The sequence below is a fragment of the Podarcis melisellensis genome, assembly GCF_964234715.1.
Source record: "Podarcis melisellensis genome assembly, chromosome: 8".
Classification (NCBI taxonomy): domain Eukaryota; kingdom Metazoa; phylum Chordata; class Lepidosauria; order Squamata; family Lacertidae; genus Podarcis; species Podarcis melisellensis.
The window spans coordinates 22,594,688-22,614,387 of record NC_138540.1 but is presented as its reverse complement, the minus strand read 5'-3'; the positions used below and the strand labels follow the sequence as shown (position 1 = coordinate 22,614,387).

General features: G+C 43.7%; 1 protein-coding gene and 1 long non-coding RNA gene across 18 annotated transcripts in view; one reads left to right on the top strand and one right to left on the bottom strand.

Moving 5' to 3' along the window:
* The window catches only part of MORN1 (MORN repeat containing 1), a 235,182-nt gene that overhangs the window by 66,458 nt on the left and 149,024 nt on the right, over window positions 1–19,700 (top strand). The window contains exon 13 of one of the 15 annotated variants that reach the window (XM_081923664.1): window positions 48–336. The exons of the other annotated variants lie outside the window; for them this stretch is intronic. Coding sequence (XP_081779790.1) covers window positions 48–216 — 169 coding nt within the window. The 3' untranslated portion in view covers window positions 217–336. Of the gene's footprint in view, window positions 1–47; window positions 337–19,700 lie in introns of those variants that run through there. 15 annotated transcript variants of the gene reach the window in all.
* LOC309377009 lies at window positions 118–9,549 on the bottom strand. 3 transcript variants are annotated; one of them, XR_014171359.1, is made up of 4 exons: window positions 7,091–9,549; window positions 4,557–4,701; window positions 4,355–4,395; window positions 118–223 (listed from the first exon to the last, which is right to left on the bottom strand). It is a non-coding gene; the product is annotated as an uncharacterized lncRNA (long non-coding RNA). The 3 variants fall into 3 exon arrangements; XR_014171360.1 differs by lacking the exon at window positions 4,557–4,701; XR_014171361.1 differs by lacking the exon at window positions 4,355–4,395 and having other exon boundaries at window positions 120–223.

The window sequence follows — 19,700 nt, the reverse complement described above, 5'->3', positions numbered from 1 at the left end:
ATACAGTAAATAATAATTTCTCTTTCTCATATCTTCTTGCTTTCCAGCTCCTGCTTTCTCTTTTCTTTGATTGCAGGTTTGGTTGGGACTTTCTGTTTCTTTTTGTGTCTCTCAAAACAGAAGCAACTACAGCAACATGAAAATGAATTGTTTAAAGCATCTTTATTGTCCTCTTCCTCTGTGCACTTCAGGATGTGGTGTCCCTTTTATCCTTAAAATAACCCTGCAAAATAGTTAGGCAGAGAGTGAGAGAGCGCACCAAAGCATCACCTACTAAGCTTTGTGGCTTGAACCCAGGAATCTGCACTCTAAATCTAACCACTGGACCACACTCAACCCTTTGTTTTACTACTTCTTTCTGATACTGCTGCAGTAGCATTCCCTTCCGTTTTGGCTGCAGAAAATACGGTATGTCAGTGCAGTTAATTACTGTCAGAAGCACAAGCAACTTCCTAAGATTATGAGACATGTATTGCTGATAAGAACAGTTCAACAGTGGCACCAATTACTTTGCTGGGGGCTGAGGCCTTCAAGCAAAGTCTGGGCTGCTATCTCTTCAGGGTGCTCTTGCTCTGAATTTCCTGCATCATCCAAAGAGCTAGACTTTATTAGTCTTCCTCAACTTGGTGCCCTATAGATATTTTGAACTAGAATGACCATCATCCTTGACCATTGGCCATGCTGGCTGGGATTGATGGGAGCTTGGGTTCAAAATATGGAGGATATGGGGTTGGGGAATGTTTGACTAGATGTCCTAAAAGGTTCCCCCCAACTCTTTGGTTACCATCTAGTCCAGCATTCCCCAAACCCATATCCTCCATGACTCTCTGCAAGGGCCTAATGAGCTGCTTGCCATGTATGTTTGTGAAAATTTTCTATATTTTTACTACCTGGCCATCTCTCTGCAACAGTCCTTCGCCACCCAATTTAAGATCCTTTGTTTGGATGTTAAATAGAAAGCTCAGCTTTCAGATGCGAGGTGTAGCACATAGCTTTTTACACAGCCCTAGCCACATTTGCTGAAATTTGCTGCACTGTGTGGCTGGAACATGGATCAAGTGTGTGGGAGGGGTTGAAAAATGTAGAGATGAAAAAATTGATCAAGCTTAAAGTGTGGCTTTTAACAAACAAGGGACACTTCAGATCACAGTGATTGGCAGTAGAGAAATTAATTCCTGGAGTGGGGACACACGAACATCACATTTATGCCTACTGTGGTAAATACCTCTATGCACCTACTGAAATTCCAAGAATCTTAAAGAAGTGATCACAGCTTAAGAACACAATCTCCCCACCCCCACCCCTAAAATACCCAAATATTAGCTTGGTTGTGGCTTAAAAGGAAACCAGTGCCACGAAAAAAATGGAAACTAAGATTTTGCAGTTTGAATTACATCTTATAGAAGCTGGCCAGCAGCATTATTTCGGACATCCCAGAGGTTTCTAATTCCCACTAACAGAGAGAGTCCTCTGCAGTATTTGAGGACCCACTGTGACCAGCTAGCTACACACTCTGATGATAAAGTTTCTCAACTTTGGAGTGACCTTGACTCCACAGTTCTTGTAGTTTCAGATTTACCCAGTGCCAGAGTTGGTGGTGTGTTGTGGGATCAGTTTCAACTTTTGCAGTCAGCTGATGTGGACAAGGTGCTGCAGGTATGCAGTCTGGGGTTTCCTCCCGGATTTAGATTTGTAGACACTCTGGCAAGAAGCACCTTTTACCAACTGCACCTGCTACAACAGCTATGGCCGTTCCTGGGCGGAGAGAGCTTGACCACAGTAGTTCATGCTTCGGTGCCTCAAATATTAGATCACAGCAATGTGCTTTTCGTGAAGCTTCCCTTCCATTTGATCCAGAAGCTGCAGTTAGTGTATAATGCTGCAGCACGACTACTGACAGGAGTGAGACCTTGTCAGCATATAGCACCTCTACTTGAAGGAATGGGTTTCGCAAACCCCAAAACTGACTGTGCAGGCAGTTTTTAAACTGCACCAAAATCCCCATTTCTCCTTAGCTAAAATGCATAAACTTTAGCCATTGAGCAAATGCAAAACAAGAACACAGCTCTCTCCCTTATCAGTTTGACGGCAAGACTGGCCTTGACTTTACCAGTAGAACAGACACAGACATATCTTATGTCCTGACCACAAATGACGCAGAGACCCAAGTCTGGGACTAACGCCAGAGCATGTTCTCGGAAGTAGTGACCTCTTGCTCCAAGATAGGAGTAGGAACAGGAATAACCTTTTATGGTCAGGAGTGCAGGAAGGAAATCCCTTTTATGGTTAAGAGTGCCAGAGCAGGAACATATGTGATGTCAACCTGTGTACGTACGCCGACGTGGTTGGGCTCCTAGGGGAGGAGTGAGAGGGTGCCTGGAGGATATATATAAACTGTATGAAACCTGTCATTTCTTTGTACTTGCTGTGGACTCACCACGCAGGTGCCTTCTGCTATCCGGAGAGCAGAATAAACTCTTTCTTTGAAACAACCTCAGTGTCATTTTGACTTCCTTCCTCCTGTCCCGGAGCAACACAGACCCAATCAGTGTACTCCAATAAGGCTACATTTCTTGGTGCATTGGCCGGGAATGCGTGTTCTCCGAGGACAGGACGAAGGACCAAGATGTCACTGCTAAGTGAACAGCTGGGTCGGCGTTGGTGGCTCCAAGCGCGCACCCTGCCATTTCTAGGTGGAGCCCCCACGCCGTACCTGAGTGGAGATGCAGCAGAGACGGAAGAAAGACAGACAGCAGCTGCACGGGAGAAGGGTACCCAGGGGAAAGGTAGGCTCCACAGTTTGTTTTGTGGGAGTCAGGGGTTTGATCAGCCCCACCCAGTAGGAGCAGTAAAGTGCCGCTGGGTTTAGCCAGTAGAGAGCAGTAGTGTGCCGCTGGTTTGCCGGTAGAAGAGCAGTAAAAGTGCCACCGGCTTTGGGAAGTTTGTGGGTAAAGGGGATTGGGGAGGTGTATGGGGTTTGTATGTGTATGGGGTTTGTATGTATGTGTATTTATTTGTGTATGGGGACACTCCAGTGAATGCTTTGAGTGGATGAGACGTCGAGGCTCAGAGCCACTGACGAAGCGATGTGTGGTCCTTGTAAGGTGCGGTTCCTAGCGACGCGAGTCCGTCTAGGCCACTGACAGGACGCAGAGAAAGGTGACTGAGTGGGAAACAACGTTAGGTGGACGGAGTGTCCCAGAGTTTAAGGGAAAGAAAAGAAAGAAAAAGTAAACCAACCCCCTTGCAGTGTTTGTTATTTTTGGACAATTGGAAATGTCAAGCTACAGTTGAAAAAAAAAACCCTTTAAGCTCCTTTCTGTATTCTGGCAGTGACCAGCATAGGTGCGTCCAGTTGGCTTGTATTGTATTGCCAACACGTGGGGTCCGGGGTAAAAAAAGATATGTGCTCTGCAGAGGCTCCAGGAATAGAACCCTGCATGAAGGGGTTCTCAATTCTGCCACATCTACTGTGCTGCATCTTAGGGGGTTGGGAAACAGACCTTAAAGCACCTAGCATCTTGCACTGGTTGCTGATTTGCTACTGGGCCAAGTTTAAGTTGTTAATATTAGTATATAAAGGCATCAATTGCTTGGAGCCAGTTTACTTGTGGGATTGCCTTTCTTCGTATGTGCCCACTCAACGGCTTTGATCTGTGGAACTTACACTGTTACAAGTGCCACACAATATTCATTATGCACTTGTAAGAAATGTATATTTTAGTGTGGCAGCCCCTATACTTCAGGAACTACCTGCATATTGACATCAGGCAAATGCCTCACTGTAGTCTTTCTGGCAACTGTTTATAACATTTTTGTTTAGGCAAGCCTAGCCAGGCACATAGAAATTGATGTGCTTTCATATTTTTTAGTTTACAGCTGATTTTAATTGCTTTAAAAATATTACATGTTTTTAATTGATCATTTTAAAACTTATTGTTAGCCACTTATTGTTTCAATCAAGTGGTATATAATTTTTGTTACATAAATAAGATTTTCTAGCCACGACATTATCTGTCACAGTCAGGTTCTCGTGTAGGGATGCTCTATAAATTTGTTCTTTGCAGATTTTTACAATTGCCTTGAACTGATACACACATCCCAATCTAATCTCTGAATCAGAATGCAGTTCTCCAGATTTCACCTATGACTTTTGCAATGCTGTTCTCATATTTTTTTTTTAAAAAAGGACCCAAAATGCATATAAAAATGTGCAGATGGATGCCAAGATTGAACGTGGGACTTTGTTCATGCAAAAGTAGATCCTTTACGACTGATCTATGGTCCTTCCGAAAGGGTTAAAACTGTGCCATTTTCTTGTGCTGAAAAAAATCCCCTCCCCCATACACCTTACCTCCAGAATAGACCCAAAATATGAAGAATCAGCTCACAGTTCTACAGAAACATAAGCAAATATTAGGAGTAATTGCAGTTTTTTGATTCAGAGCAGGACAACAGCAGAACGATTAGTCATTACAGTTCACTTCACAAGAATGAATGGCTGATGCAGCTACAATTATATTCCCTGCTCAGTGTGCGCACAAAAGGAAACTCACCAGGAAGATCTAATTAGTATCTCTTTAGCAGACACTACTTCTGTAGTAGCAGAAGTGAATGAAGAAGCCTCATTTTGGAGCAGGTGTCCAACTGGCTTTCCCTCTGTCTGTAAGGTGTACACAGGTACTTGGAGCTCTTGGTTTGCTTAATTAGGGAGACAAAGTAGTAATTTCCCTGATTTGTTTTACAGCAGTCTTACATCTGAAGGATCTCTGCTATTTATCACATCTAGCACTTTTTCTCTCTGTAAGGTTACCTGCATTCATCATCTCAACAGCCCCATTAAGAAGATAATCATCATTTCCATTTGAGGAAAGATGGGCCATTATGCTGCACAGCATCCATGGGCACCCACCTCAGTGAGAATTGCACTGTCGGTTTCTTTAGCTTTCAGACAGTTGGAGGAGTACTATAGGCTGCATTTTCACAGATTGATGATATGTATTGATTTCACTTGCAGCAGGGGATGGGGAACCTTCTACAGCTACTGGTGGGCAGGACCCTAATGGAAAAGTGGGTGGAGCAGCGAATGCAAATTTCACCATCATACAGAAGGCTAGTTTCTATACACAATCACACACCCCTTTCTATCCTCCACCCAGGCAAACAAGAAGCAGTATCAGACTTCAAGGACACTTTTCAGACAGACTAAAATAGGGAGGGTGCAAAGCAGAGTCAGTGAGGGGTGTAGCCTGGGAACATTCTGAGGACCAGATAGAGAGGCCTGGAGGGCCGCATATGCTCCCCCCTCCAGGCATTCCCTCAGAGCACCCACTAGAACTCTAGATTAACCCTATACTTGCCAAATATGCTGACAGTTAAAATGAAAATAAAGAGTATTCCTATTTTATATACAATCAGTCCCGGACAGTAAAATCCAATTCCTTTGGGACTGACATAGGGGTACCTCTTTGACGTGCTGTACCCTAAGAATGTCTTGGACTGAACATGGCTGAATGCCATCTTGTAGTAGACCATACTATTCTGGATGTATGAGTGTATGATTTGTGGGATCCCAAAGCTTATTTTGGGGTGCATATTCCTAGGTCTTTATTTGCTATCATCAGATGTCTTCACAGATTCCTGAGTATTTCACAAAAACAAAAAAAAAATCGACTGGAGAAAAGAATTGCATACCTTGAAAGGTATGGTAATATGATACAGGGTATTCAGAAGCATACTTTGGAGTTTGGGGACATATAAACCTTAGTTCTTTAAAAATGTTTTGATTGAGCTGAATTTTGAACTTTTGTGCAAATAAGGAACTATTAATCAACTTCAGTATTGTGTGAAATTTACACTTCTAGACCCCCACAAAAGGAACAGCAACATTTTATGTGTAGTACTCTCCTGAGTTATTTACAGTATGGCTGTGGAATGTCTTCTAGAGAGGTGTTTGGAAACAGAAAAAGAAAAAAAAGGGGGGGAGACACCACCAGTATCCTAAGAAGCAGAGCTGCCAAAATACTTCAGTTTTGCATAAACTGTTGTCCTTCTTCCCAATATTATAAATGAACCATGAGGTTTCAGGCAAAATGTAGGGCTGCAAATGTGCTTAGTTGAGATAATACTCAACAGACGGAGGAGGCACAGAGAAGGAACATAGTGGAGAGAGTGAAAGAATCCATCAGCCCTAGACAGTAATAGAGGGGAAGGAATCAGGTTGCAATGGAATGTGGTTGGGAAGATAAAAATCATTGGAAGAGCTGTCACCTACTTAAAAAACCTACATGTAGATTAGCTAGGCAATGCAATGTGGCAATGGAAGCATCTGTCACCATAGAAAATGGATCAGGAATACAAAATACTTTTTTTAAAAGCACGCCCACATTTGGAGAGATAAATGAGGAGTCAATAAATAAATGAGAAGGGTAGAAATGTAAATAATAGCATAAGTGCTATCTAAAAATCAAAAGAAGGAATGTAGAATATCAGGAAGTTTAGACAGGCTCCAGCCAACCTTCTTTCTATCAATATTTCTTTTTCTTCCCTCTGACGTGCTTCAGGGCACATCAAGATTGCATAGGCTTGCGTGCTTCCAGTCTTCAGGTCAAAGAGCATTCTTAAGCATCCACCCTTACAGACTACCATTTAGAAACATCATTTTCTCTTGCTTGAAGTCCCTGATCATTCAGAGGTATGTCAGCTGACTACCTTTGATTTCCCAAACCTGCCAACTCATCAGCATCTCTTTTCTAACAATTGTAAAATGAAAAGTTAGGCTACTGTAGACTGCTGGCTTTGGGGCCATCTGCAACCATAGCTGAATCCCGATCTGGAGGCTGCATTCCTTGGAAATAAAATTCTATTGATTAGACAGTGGGTGAAGATCAGGCTCCACACCTGGCCAACCCAGAGGCTTCATTCTGCCTGCCAGTCACAGCAGCTGATGCTGCGTAAGAACATAAGAAGAACCATGCTGGACCAGGCCAAAGGCCCATCTAGTTCAGCATCCTAATCTATCATTGGCCAACCAGGAGCCCCAGTGGGAATACCAACAAGCCAGACATGAATGCAGCAGCACTCTCCTTACTTGTGATTCTCTATCCAGCGGTATTCAGAGGCCTCCAACAATGCAGGAAGAACATAGCCATTGTTGCCAGCAGCCATTAATGGCCTCACCTTCCATGAATTTGCACAGTCCTCTTAAAGCTGTCCAAGTTGGTAGCCATCACTACTTAGCCAATTCCACTGCTTAACCATGTGCTTTGTGAAGAAGTAATTTGGTGTGTCCTGAATCTTCCCACATTCATTGTTGTTGGATGCTCCTGGGTTTTTTGTATTATGAGAGGGAGAAAAACCGTCCACTTTCTCCACACCATGTATGATGTTTTACATTTCTATCATGTCCCCTCTTACTTGCCTTTTCTCTAAACTAAAAAAGAAGAAGCCCCAGTTGAGTCTATCTTCATCTAAAAGGCTGTGGGCCTAGGAGGTGTGGGGCCTGGGAGTTGCTATCCCTCTCCATTACATTTGTGTCCGAAAGACTACACCCTTGGTATGTTCATTTGGTTCTCATTACTTTCCAGCTAAGGATGGAGTAAGCAGCCTAATCCTGTCACATTTCAGTTTTGCTGGAGTTCAGTCACAGGTCTGCCTTGTCCCGTTTTCTGCTGACTTTTCTTGATTATTTGTGGTTAAGAAAGCACACACAAAAATGCATTTAGATTTTACACATTTTGTACCTTCTCCATAAAATGCACATTTAGGGGGGTGTTCAACTAAGTTCTACTCAGAGAAGACCTATTGAAATAGGTCTTAAGCTAGTCATGTCCATTCATATTAATGGGTCTACTTTGAGTAGGATTAACATTGAATACATCCCTTTGGGTGTATTTTTTTATGGGAAAGGTTTTTAAAATAATAATTATTATTATTTATGTGATAAAGTGCGAGGCTTCCAAGAAGAACAAAGAGAACCAAGCCAGAGACAATTACAACTTAATTCATATAAACATTCAGTATGCATACAATTACTACTCCCAGCTCAATATGTATATTGAGATATATATAAAAAGGTATATTTATACATTTTTCATCAAAACTTTGTGAGCCCATAACATATATTGATAAATAATCCTTTTTTTCTACAGTGTTCTATAAAAACACACCATCTTGACCAAAAACTGTCCTGCCTTTGACTTTGTTCTCTAGATGTAATAAAGTATGTTGACTTTGCCATCAAAGCGTAATCTCATATTTTGTCATTTTGCCATACTTTTAAGGGTGTTGTTACCACCTATTAAAGTCCAACTTTTTTTATTTGCCGTAAACAGCATCCCAAATTCCAGTGGAGTTGGGGTTTGCCTTTCAATCCACAAGAAAGTTATTCTGACTGGTTCAGTCCCATGTGAAAAGCAAACTAAACCCATTCTTCTTCCAGCCCTAATTCTAGCCTCGTACCTCAAAATAGAAGGGAGAGCAGCTTGCTCACAAGAGGAGAGAATGAGGGCTGCCATTTCTCTCCAGGGTACCTGCTCTGGCTCTGTGAAGGCAAAAAAAAACCACAGGCAAGAGCAACATCACAGGGCTGAGATTAAAAAAAAAAGGCGGGAAAACTGAGACCTCATGGAGCCATTTTAGGGTTTGACTAACAATTCCTTCGCTGCTCTCTTGGTTTCCGTGGATTCTAGTTGCTGTAGGGTCATTGTTGTTGTTAATTAGGTAATTAATTACCTAATTTACATACCACTTATTTGCCAGTTGGTGGCTGCTGGAAAAGCAATGGACTAGTGGCTGTGAAACTGTGGTCGAAGAAGGCCGCAGCCCCTCATGGCATTCAAAATGGTGTCTGCTTGTGGTGAAGGGCTGCAGAGTGCCATGAACTGTGGCCTAACCATGCCAAGGATGGGCTTCTGCAGCTGAGAAGCTGCTATATCCCTCTCTGGGGGCAAGGAAAAGGAGGTGAGGAGAGATGTGGAGCTGTCTGGTGTCCCACTCCAAGCATGGGAAATGGGGAAAGCTATGCACAGGATACTGCGCCAGAAGAGAGGAAAGACTTGACTCCTCAGGGATGCTGTTTTTGCTTGGGATTCAGCTCACCGCCAAACCATGGCTCCAAGTCCCTGACTAAAATGGCACCCCTCTCTCCACAAACAAACAAGCACCTGAAGCAAAATTTGAATTCTTTCGCAGTAGCTCCGGATGCCAGAACCCAGCTGACTGTTAAATCATTGGGGGGCCGGTCTGGGAGCTGAGAGGAAATGTCGCCACTAGGTGTTGTTCTTGCAATATGATGCATTTCCCAGAAGTAAAGACTGTCATAGGAACGTGGGAAGCTGCCTGATACTTAATCAGACAGTTGGTCCATCTTGCTCAGTCCTGCCTACACTGGCTGGCAGCATCTTTCCAGGATTTCAGACAGGGAATCTTTCCTAGCCCTGCCTGGAGGTGCCAGGAACTGAACCCAGCGTCTCCTGCAAGCAAAGTACTTGCTCTGCCACGGAGCATGTGTGAGAACATCCCACTCCAGAACCCCTAAGAAGCAAAATTTATGGTAAGTTCACATTTTCCTGTTCCCTTGTGCGTCTGAAGATGGCACTGTGACCTTTGCACACACTGGGTTCAAGCCTGAGAGTAGCTGTGGGGAACCTTTTTGGCCCTCTAAATGTTGCTGAACTACAGCTCCCATCAGCCCCAGCAAGCATGGCCAATTTATATTATTATTATTTATTAAATTGGTATGCTGCTCTTCATCCAAAGATCAGTGGGCAGATTACAACATAAAAACCCTATCTATCTATCTATCTATCTATCTATCTATCTATCTATCAACATAACAGCAAAGTGATGATAGTCATTCTGTGTTGTTTGTTTCCAGCACTCATTATTCTGACATTTCCACTGAGCTATCGCAGTTGATAGATCTGTATCCCACAATGTTTGCCAAATTCCCAGCTCAGCCTTCTAAGTGCCCATCGTAAGTGTGGAGTTGACGCCAGAGTCTAATTTGATTGTGAGTTTAATTCATTTTGAACTGGCAGCTTGAATGAGAATCCTCTATAATCAATGCTAGTTCAATGTCTGGACCAAAGTTTAAGGCACGGAGGTCGCCTTGTGCACTTGTAGCTGTCTCTTGCATTGATCTTCCTTTATAACCTACAGTAAGCATGCCGTTTGGCTCATTTATTAACCTCACCTACATATCAATCTTCGCCTGCGATGGCAGTTCTTCCGTTATCATCTGGTAGATTTCAGACAATGGAAGTGATTGAAACAGGAACTCCCACATTCCTAGGAAGATTAAGAGTGACACATCACCCTGTAATTTTGGGAGTTGTGCAATGGTTGTTCATTTGCATCAGAAGGGTAGGTGTGGATTGTGTTGCATTGTTCCATGTTATATATATATATTTAAAAAGAGAAGAAAAATAACTTCTGAAATATCTTCTTTGACTCATAGATATTACATATTCCTAATAAGTTATGGTGGCATAATTTTAGAAGCAATAAGTTCTTTTCTTCAAACTAAAATGGAATGTCATTGCTATCTGCAAGGTTAAAGTTATGATGCCTTGTTGACTGTAGCTGCTGTACAGGAAGGGCCATAGAGCATCTGCTTTGCATTCAGAAAGTACCAGGTTCAATTCTGGACATCTCCAGATAGAACTGAGAGAATCCAGTACTTGAAACTGGAGAGTTGCTGCCAGTCAGTGTCAGCAATATTGGGCTAGGTGGGTGCAAATTAAGGCAGCTTCCTATGTTCGGAAAAGTTACTAGCCCCTGTGTTAATCTATTTTGGCCTTGTATTAGCAAAACTGATTTTCTTTTTAAAGTCTGTGGCTGTTGTTCAGAAGCTCACATGTGCCAGATCCACGTGAATGTGTTTTATTCTCCCTTTTAGTCTCTTTTTCCCCAGCCTCCAAGTGAAATCCCTCCCCTCCCCATACATATTGACATAAGCCACTCTATATACCAGGGGTAGCCAACATGGTACATTCCAGATGTTGTGAACTATAACTCCCATCATTTCTTACCCTAGGCCACGCTGGCTGGGGCTAATGGACGTTGGAGTTCAGCAACATCAGGAGAGTCCACATTGTCCTATAAAATGGTATTATGGTATGAAACCACATTTCAGGATTTTCCGTGCTTTTCAGATCTGAGCTTCCAGTTAAAATATTGTAAAGTAAGTTCAACACGTCCGCAAACCATAACTCTGGTATCTACAGTCACAATCAATAAGAGTGTTGGCAGCTGGCTTTCTGTCAGGGTAGGCAATCATGACCCCAAGCCTCTTAGGGTTTTCCATGTTCAGGAAATCAAATGTACAGAGAGAGAGAGAGAGAGAGAGAGAGAGAGAGAGAGAGAGAGAGAGAGAGAGAGAGAGAAGCAGAGAGCCTGCAAGCATAGCTGCATGCTCAAGCAGGAACGAGGTTTTATTGACAGAGTGACATTCCCAGTGAATTGAGATGTAAAATGCAGTTCCAAATGGACCATATTTATATCCTGGCACAAAGCCATTGCTCGATTGGTGTTACAATTTTGTTCTATGCAGCATGAGATACGGCCTCATGGAAGTCTGTTTCTGGTTGAACAGATGCACATGCCTTCTCCTTAAGACAGCCTTCTGAGCCTGATGCTCTCCAGATGTTGCTGGAATCCAGGTCTCATCAGACCCAGACAGCAGGACCAATGGTCAGGGATAACAGTTCTGGAGGGCACCAGGTTGAGGATGATAACAGTATTTCCTGCAGGGAATAACTCACCCATGGGCCTCATGCTGCAAGGAATCATGGTTAAATGAAGGTGGGTTGTAGTTGTTTGCATGTTCAGTGTGACATTACATTACCTGGAAAGTTCCATTTCTGAAAAGCACTCAACTGTTTTGGTAACAGGCCAATGAGGTCCATTTTGGTGACGCTTATGCCAAACCTTTTACAATTATACAACTTCAAACTTTTTGAGTCCACGGCTCAAAATGCGCATGGGACATGACTTAGCTAATGATCTAGATAAGCCCTGCAATGTCCCAATGGGATATATGGAAGAAAGCAGCCTCTTAAGAATGCAGGGGCCAATCCATGTAGTCATGACTAAGTTTCTTTTGGCATGGCAACGGCATTTTCCTAGGCTGCACACACCATTTGAAAAGCATGCATGTTTAAGACACGAGTCACAGCCGAATGGAAAATTGGCACGTGCAGTCCCCAAGACATACCTTTTTTTGCCCCCCTCCTTTGAAATATATTTTAGAAAAGAAAAAAGATTGCCATCCTTATTTTCATATATTGTTTTAAGTAAATTGAACTCAGCTGTGGCAGCTGAGGGCATTTGTTGTTTTTCCATAGCAAAGATTGCTAAGCATCAGAGCAAAATGTGGAGCCAATAAAAGAAAAAGTCATCTCAGTGAGTTTCATGCTGCCATCTTACTTTACTTTTAAAAATGTGATCGCCCCCTGCCCCACTCTTTCACACACACAGAGCTAAGCCATCTGATTCAGGCGGAGAAATGCTTTGTGCCTATGGAATTTCTATAATGTGGTCAAAAACATAGCAAGTTCCCAAATTATTTTATTCTGGCAGCTGCTGCCTCTGATGAAAGTTGATTTAGTGAGCATAGGGTGGGAAGGGGAAAGCCTTGCAGGGCCAGTGTGGTATAGTGCAGACTTTTCCAACCTTGGATCCTATGGCTTTTTTGGACTGCAGCTCTCATCAGCCCAAGCCAGCACACTCTGAAACAACCCCAGGGCCCTAGGTTGGGAAAGGCTGGTGTTGCAGATAAGTTGTCAGGCAAAAACAGTGAGGCCTGTGCTCCTCTGTTCACCACTCAGCCACAAAGCTGTGTTATGTTGGGCCAGTTGCTGTCTCTTAGCCTAACCTACCTCACTGGGTTGTTGTGAGGATAAAATGCAATAATCTCTTTTGCCTTGAGCTTCTTGAAGGAAGGGGAGGGTACAGTTGAGATAAATATCACTGTGAGTTTTGGAAATGGAAGTGGGATGAAAGGAGGCAGGTGTTGGAGTCTTGGGCTTAAACAGCTGCAGCTTAGCATAGCTGAGACTATGTGTGCTCGGGCTTCAGCACTGCCTGACTTCCAGCACAGAAGGGAAAGGCTGTAGCTCATTGGCAGAGCATCCATTTTGCGTACAAGTTCCCATGTTCACTCTCCGGCATCTCCAGGTAGGCATGGGAGACGCTCTTGCCTGAAGCCCTGGAGAGTTGCTGCAAGTCAGTGTGTACAAAAGGGTGATAAAAGGACCAATGTTCTGACTCCATATAAGGCAGCTTTCCATGTTCCTAAAGGATTGCACAATCAGTATCTGTGTGGACCCGCAACACAAGTTAGCATTTTGCAGCACTTGCTGAGGCCCACATCACAGCAGGGCCCCCAATGTTGACTTCAGAGCATCCCTGACTCTGCTTGCCTGGAGAGCCACTGCCAGTCAGTGTAGGCAACACTGAGCTAGATGGATCAATAGCCTGACTTCGTATTAGGCAGGCTCCTGTGTTCCTTGGTCTGGCCCCAGCTCCAAGGATTTCGGGTACAGCTGTCCACAATCCCAGCCCAGCTCTTAACAGCGACAGAGGAAATATTGTCTCTTCAACATGCTTATTCTCAGCAGCCTTTAATTACCTGTTTTGTCTTGGGGAAAATGCTGCCACTTGCAGAACCCAGTCGAGCACCAAAGCCTAATCCAATCAGCTTGATGATGTATGCAAAAAAGAAAAAAAAATCCCTGGAAAATGACCTTGTGCATAATTACTCATTTGACGACTGTTAGCGAATGACACAAACGGAATCCGACACACATTGTAAGGCATTAATGAGTGCTTTCCTCCTCTTTCTCCCCCTCTCCCATGCTCTTCTTGCACGGAAAAAAAATGTTTTAATTAAGACTTCCTTGATTAGTCATTTAATCAGTCATTAGGCCAATACAGATGGAGTCAATTATTTTTTTAACACTTGAATAGATACTTGATGCTACTGCAAAACGATGCACACATTTATTTATTTTATTTTATGTTGGATCCTCAGCAATTGCGTTGCAGTAGATGGGACAGTAACAATATCTGTTCTGGAAAGCTGAGCTCCAATCTACTGTTGTTATCAGTGATGTGGTTGCAAGTCACCCAAACACGGCTTCACTTCCAAACCCAGGAGTGGTGGTGGTGTTGTTGTTGGTAGTAGTAGTCGTAGAATAAGGGCTGGAGTCAGGCATAGGTCAGCAACAAAAACAATAAATCACTAGAGGCTAGTGCAGTTAAATCTTTTTTCATGGAAACACACCAAAGCTCAGGCCTAGTGGTCTCAGCAACTCTTTCTAGGAGTTGCCCCACTGAAGCAGTTGCGGGGAGAGCATTCTACAAACAGGGAACTGCCACTGTGAAGGCCCTGTCATGGGTCAACACCAACCAGGCAGACCACAGTGGTGGCACCACCAAGACTCACCTGCTGATAGTAAGGTCCAATAAAGGGCTCTTTTCAATACTTGGGTCCCAAGCCATTTAGGTATGTTAGTACTTATACATTGAATTAGGCCTGGTAGCTCACTGGCAGCAGCGTAGCACTTTCAGGACCAATGACTCACAGTCCTATCAAGCTGCCCTGCTAACCAGCCTAGCAGCCACTTTAGATACACCAGGTTCAGACGCCAGGCCATCTCCAAGGGCAGCTCCACATACAGTGCATTACAGTAGTCCAGAAAAATGACTCATTGCCAATCATCCTCTATCATAGAATGTTTGGATTGGAAATAACCTTAGAGATAATCTAGCCCAATCACTTACTCAGTATGGGATGCAAATACAGCGTCCCTGATTGATGGCCATCCAGCTGCTGCTTAAATACCTCCAGCGAAGGAGAGCTCACCACTCCTCAAGGCAATCTGTTCCACTGTCATGCAACTCTAGCTGAAATATGCTTCCCTGCAGTTTCCATCCATTTTTTCCACCTAGTTCTGCCCTCTGGAGCAACAAACAACAAGTCTTCCCCATCCTTCTGTATGGCAACCCTTCAGATACTGTTAATCTGCAAGATATAGAGACTAAGAGGACCACTCTACTTAAACATTGGTTCACTTCAGCTGTAGTATTTTGTTCAGAACTGTGGAGTGTCTTCTGGCATATGTAAAGACTAACAGGTTCATGGCTGATGCTATCATGAGTCTTTCTGAGGCAGCCATCTCAAACGGCACTCTGGGAGGGGTGGCAGATTTGGACCTGGGTTCCCCACCTGCCTCCCTGCCTCCTCCCTGCTTACTTGCAGTGGTGACAGTCCCTCTGGGGGCAGGGGCCAGTTTCTTCATCCCTTTTTATTCTCCATTCATCAAGCACTCACCTTATCCCCAAGGCCCTTGGAGTGCCTTCCAACCCTACAGTTCTATGATTCTATGATTATATGCCTCTTCCATTCTGCCAGCCTCACCCTCTCTCCTTTGCACCACGGCTTACTAGCTGGAGACTGAAGCCGCTCACTTACAAAGCTGAGAGCAGCGCGGGACTTGAGCAGGACTCTAAGTTAGTGGTTTGATGGAGGTACAGAAAGGAAGGGAAAGGAAGGTACTATGAAATGAGGAAGAGAAATGCTGTTGTGTGCAGTGTGCAAGGTTTCTGCTTCTAATCTATCTTAACAGGGTGCCAGAAGAGCAAATTGTAAAGTACTTTGTACACACACGGGAAAAAGCTACTAAGAGAAATGTTAGTGGACAGTACCAGATGCCACAGAGGAAGTGTACAGAAAAGTAGCCAATAATTCATCTCCCCATTTGCTCACCCATGAGCGGCACTTGTTGTTTGCAGATGCCCATCTGCTGTGTTCTTGTTTCTGAACAAAAATACAAAAAAAGTTGCATTTTTAGTTGTCTGTTGATTCTGGATTCTTATCCCTCCCCTCTTTTTTCCATCTTTCTGGGCTTATGTGGCATTTAAAAAAGAATTCAGAAACAAAATTGTAGATCGATCCCCACATCTTTTTCATACACACATCTCCTCACCAGTGGTTTTTCCAGCAGTTTTAAATTCTTTTAAATGGAGATTCTGTTGCCTGAATCTGGTCCTTCTGCATACAAACCATTACCACACTAAACTATTTTACCTTATTTTGTTATTTAAGGTATTTTTATACTGCCCTTCCAACAAATATTCCCATAGTGGTTTATTTAATTCTACCCAGAGAACATTCTTCCCAAAATTTGTGCCCTCTAAATGTTTTGAACTACAGCTTCTACATGCTCCAGCCAGTCTGACTGGTGGTCAGGATTGTTAGGACCAACGCACCTGAAGGGTGCCTGGGTGAGAAAGACCACCACATATTATGTACCCTTCCACTTTTTCCTAGGTTATATACTGTAAGTGGATGTATGAGGTACAGGTGGTCTTGCGTTTTGGCAGGGAGCTAGCCAAAATGGCATTTTCATCTCTTCCAAACACATGATTAAGGTACTGCAGGTACCCCCCCTTAAACTTGTGCACAATTGACTCGTGTGTGACCTCGTATATTGTGCAGTGCCTGGAAATAAATAAATAAATAAATAATATAATTCATACCAGGAATGCAGGGAGAGAGCTGGAGAATCGTGGCTCATGAGGAGACCCTGCCCAGATCCTGAAGTGTGAGGGCGGAGAAGAGACTGGAGGCACAACGGGGTTTGTTTAGGCTGCTCAGCCTCCCCGCCTAACAGCTGATGCGTGCGGTAGTGCACAGGAGAAGCCGCTTTTCTGCACATCTTCCAGCCTCCAGCCAGCCACAGAGCTTCAATTCCCGTTGTGGATATTTTTAGTATAATATTTTTGAGATGGATTGGAGAGAAAGTGGGAGAGAGGTTATTTAAAGGGTGTTTAGAGGGTGCTCCCCACTTACACAATTTTCAGTTATGTGTGCAGGGCAGGGCACACATAAGTGGGTATTTTTGACTAGGGTTGCACACAGCACCCCTCCCCTCCTTCACTGGACCTTCATCCCCCACCACAAGGTGTAGAAATAATTTCTGTGACTTTCATGGGCTCCCTCTTTCAGGTGGGTGTAATACTTACAATTTGAGAAGGTGGCCGGATGGTCTTCCCACCTTTTTTTCTTACAACGTTGAGCAAAATAATGCCACTATGTGATGAGCCCCTGATGGAACTTATATTTTTTCTCTGTGCATTGCTGCTGGGAAGCACATTACACCACCCCGTAATGACATTCTCAGGGTCAATGTGGCGTTTGCCACAGTCATTCTTAAGAGATGCCTAACCCAACCAACAGTTGGCTTACCTTTGTTTGACCAAGTTAATGACTGCTGTGGACCTTGAAATGCTAAGTATTACTATCACCAAAATTGTCATTGCTGTTTTTTCCATTAGATGAAAAGTAGCTTTGATTATTAGGAAACATTTATAAGATCAGCATCTTTATGCACCCGTTCTATATAGGGACATTCTGAATGAGAGCCATTGCGCTGGGCTTAGAGCAGAGCTTTCCAAATTTTTCATGTTGGTGACACACTTTTAAACATGCATCATTTTGCGACACAGTAATTCAGTTTTGGGGACACGGGTGGCGCTGTGGGTTAAACCACAGAACCTAGGACTTGCCAATCAGAAGGCCAGCAGTTTGCATCCCCCCGACGGAGTGAGCTCCCGTTGCTCAGTCCCTGCTCCTGCCAATCTAGCAGTTTGAAAGCACGTCAGAGTGCAAGTAGATAAATAGGTACCACTCCAGCGGGAAGGTAAACGGTGGTTCTGTGTGCTGCTCTGGTTCGCCAGAAGCGGCTTAGTCATGCTGGCTAAATGACCCGGAAGCTGTAGGCCAGCTCCCTTGGCCAATAAAGTGAGATGAGCGCCACAACCCCAGAGTCGGTCATGACTGGACCTAATGGTCAGGGGTCCCTTTACTTTTACCTAATTCAGTTTTACTAGCAAACTGGAGGTTAAACTAACCCTTTTCCAGCCCCAGTAGGAGCACGGGGAGTGTTTGCAGCCAACACACTAACGTGTCGTGAGACACAGGTTGGAAAGTTCTGGTTTAGAGTGTTGGACTAAGACATGGGAGACTATGTTTCAAATCCCTGCTTATCCATTAAGTTCACTTGGTGGACTTTGGGCCAGACACAGTCTCTCAGCCTTGTCTACTTGCTGTGTATGCCACCTTGAACTGCTTGCAGGAAAGGTGCAATATAAATGTCATAAATACATAAATGAACATTCTCAAGTCTTAGATCTCCATGAATTCAAAAAGCCTGATGGAAAGAGAATGCAAAACTGGCCTTCATTCAGACAGGGCTTCATTGGGCTAGGAGTGAGCAGAGAGCTGTTTTGTGGCTGGATGTTGAAAAAGAAAAGCATTTAACTGGTCAGTGCTACACATGTCTTCTCAAAAGTAATTGCATGTAGAAATCAGCCTAACAATGATGTCCTACGTGTGTTTTCTCAGAAGTAAGCCACATTAAATTCATGGTGGCTTACTCCCAGTATAGGATTTCAGCCTAAAGTTTGCAAACACACCCACACATAACCCCTGCAAATACTCATCCAAAATAATCTGCCTTTAGCAATGGAAGCTTAATGGAAGCAACTTCTGCTTTATTGCAGTGACTTTGCCCACTCTGAAGAAGTACTTTAAGGAGCTGTCCAACTTTTAAGATTTCCCTGGCCTACCACGACATCCAAGACCCTGCCATGTCATAATTTTTTTCCGCTTGGGCGTGTCATTTTCATAGGAGTTTGAAGGAAGGAGGAATAATAGAATGTATGTGTGTGTATCTCCTGCCTTTATATACTTTTCTTAAGAAAAAAAGGTTTTAAGATTTGAAAAATGAGCCCTGTCTTGTCTGAGCAAGGAATAATAAATAAAAGCAGGTGTGAAGGGTTGGAATCGAAAACAGATGGATATGAAGGATGTGATCCGACTTCCCTACGGCTTCAGTCTTTAATCCCTGTGGCTTAGTGTGAATACTTCCCCCCTGATGCAATGCAGAAATAATAAATGGAGCAGAGCATATGGAGTGTGGGGGGGTCTCTTAATGGCTGAACAAGGGGGCAGGGATTGGGAGGGGTGGTGAACGAAGTTAACCCTTTCAGAGGCAGCTGCTCTGATTCCCTCCTCTATGCAGCCCCCTTCCTGGTGTGCCCCTGGCCATAATTATATAACACAAAAGCTGTAGAGTGAGAAAAGAGGAAGAACCTTCATGAGGAAAACAGGCATTGGAAGCAACAGAAGCACTGTAATACTTCACTTCCTTATTGTTTATATTACATGGACTGAACACTAGTGCACAAGCATGAAGGTTCTCCTACCTTGATCTTGAGAACTAGTGTGGTGTAGTTGTTAGACTAGAATCAGTGAGACCCAGATTCAAATCCCCTACTCAGTCACAAAGCTCAAGTGGGAGACTTTAGGCTAGTCGCCATCTTTCAGACTAGCCATCTTTATAGCACTGTCGGGAGGATAAAATGTATTGGTCTCTACAGCCACAGCAGGTGCTGTGGTTTGACTTCATCGATGAAGGTACACTCTTCCATTATGTCCTTTATGTCCCAAGAAAGACAGATGCCACCCAGCCTTGCATCTTCCTTTTGAAGGAAGTGGCTGGAGTCCTGGGACAGGGCAGAGAAACAGGCACTTCTGAGAATGGGGTGGGCCTGTGAAGTTTGCTTGTCCTATCTTCTCCATCTCCATAGAGACTGAGATAGAGTAGGCACCAGCTCAGCATCTGACTTAT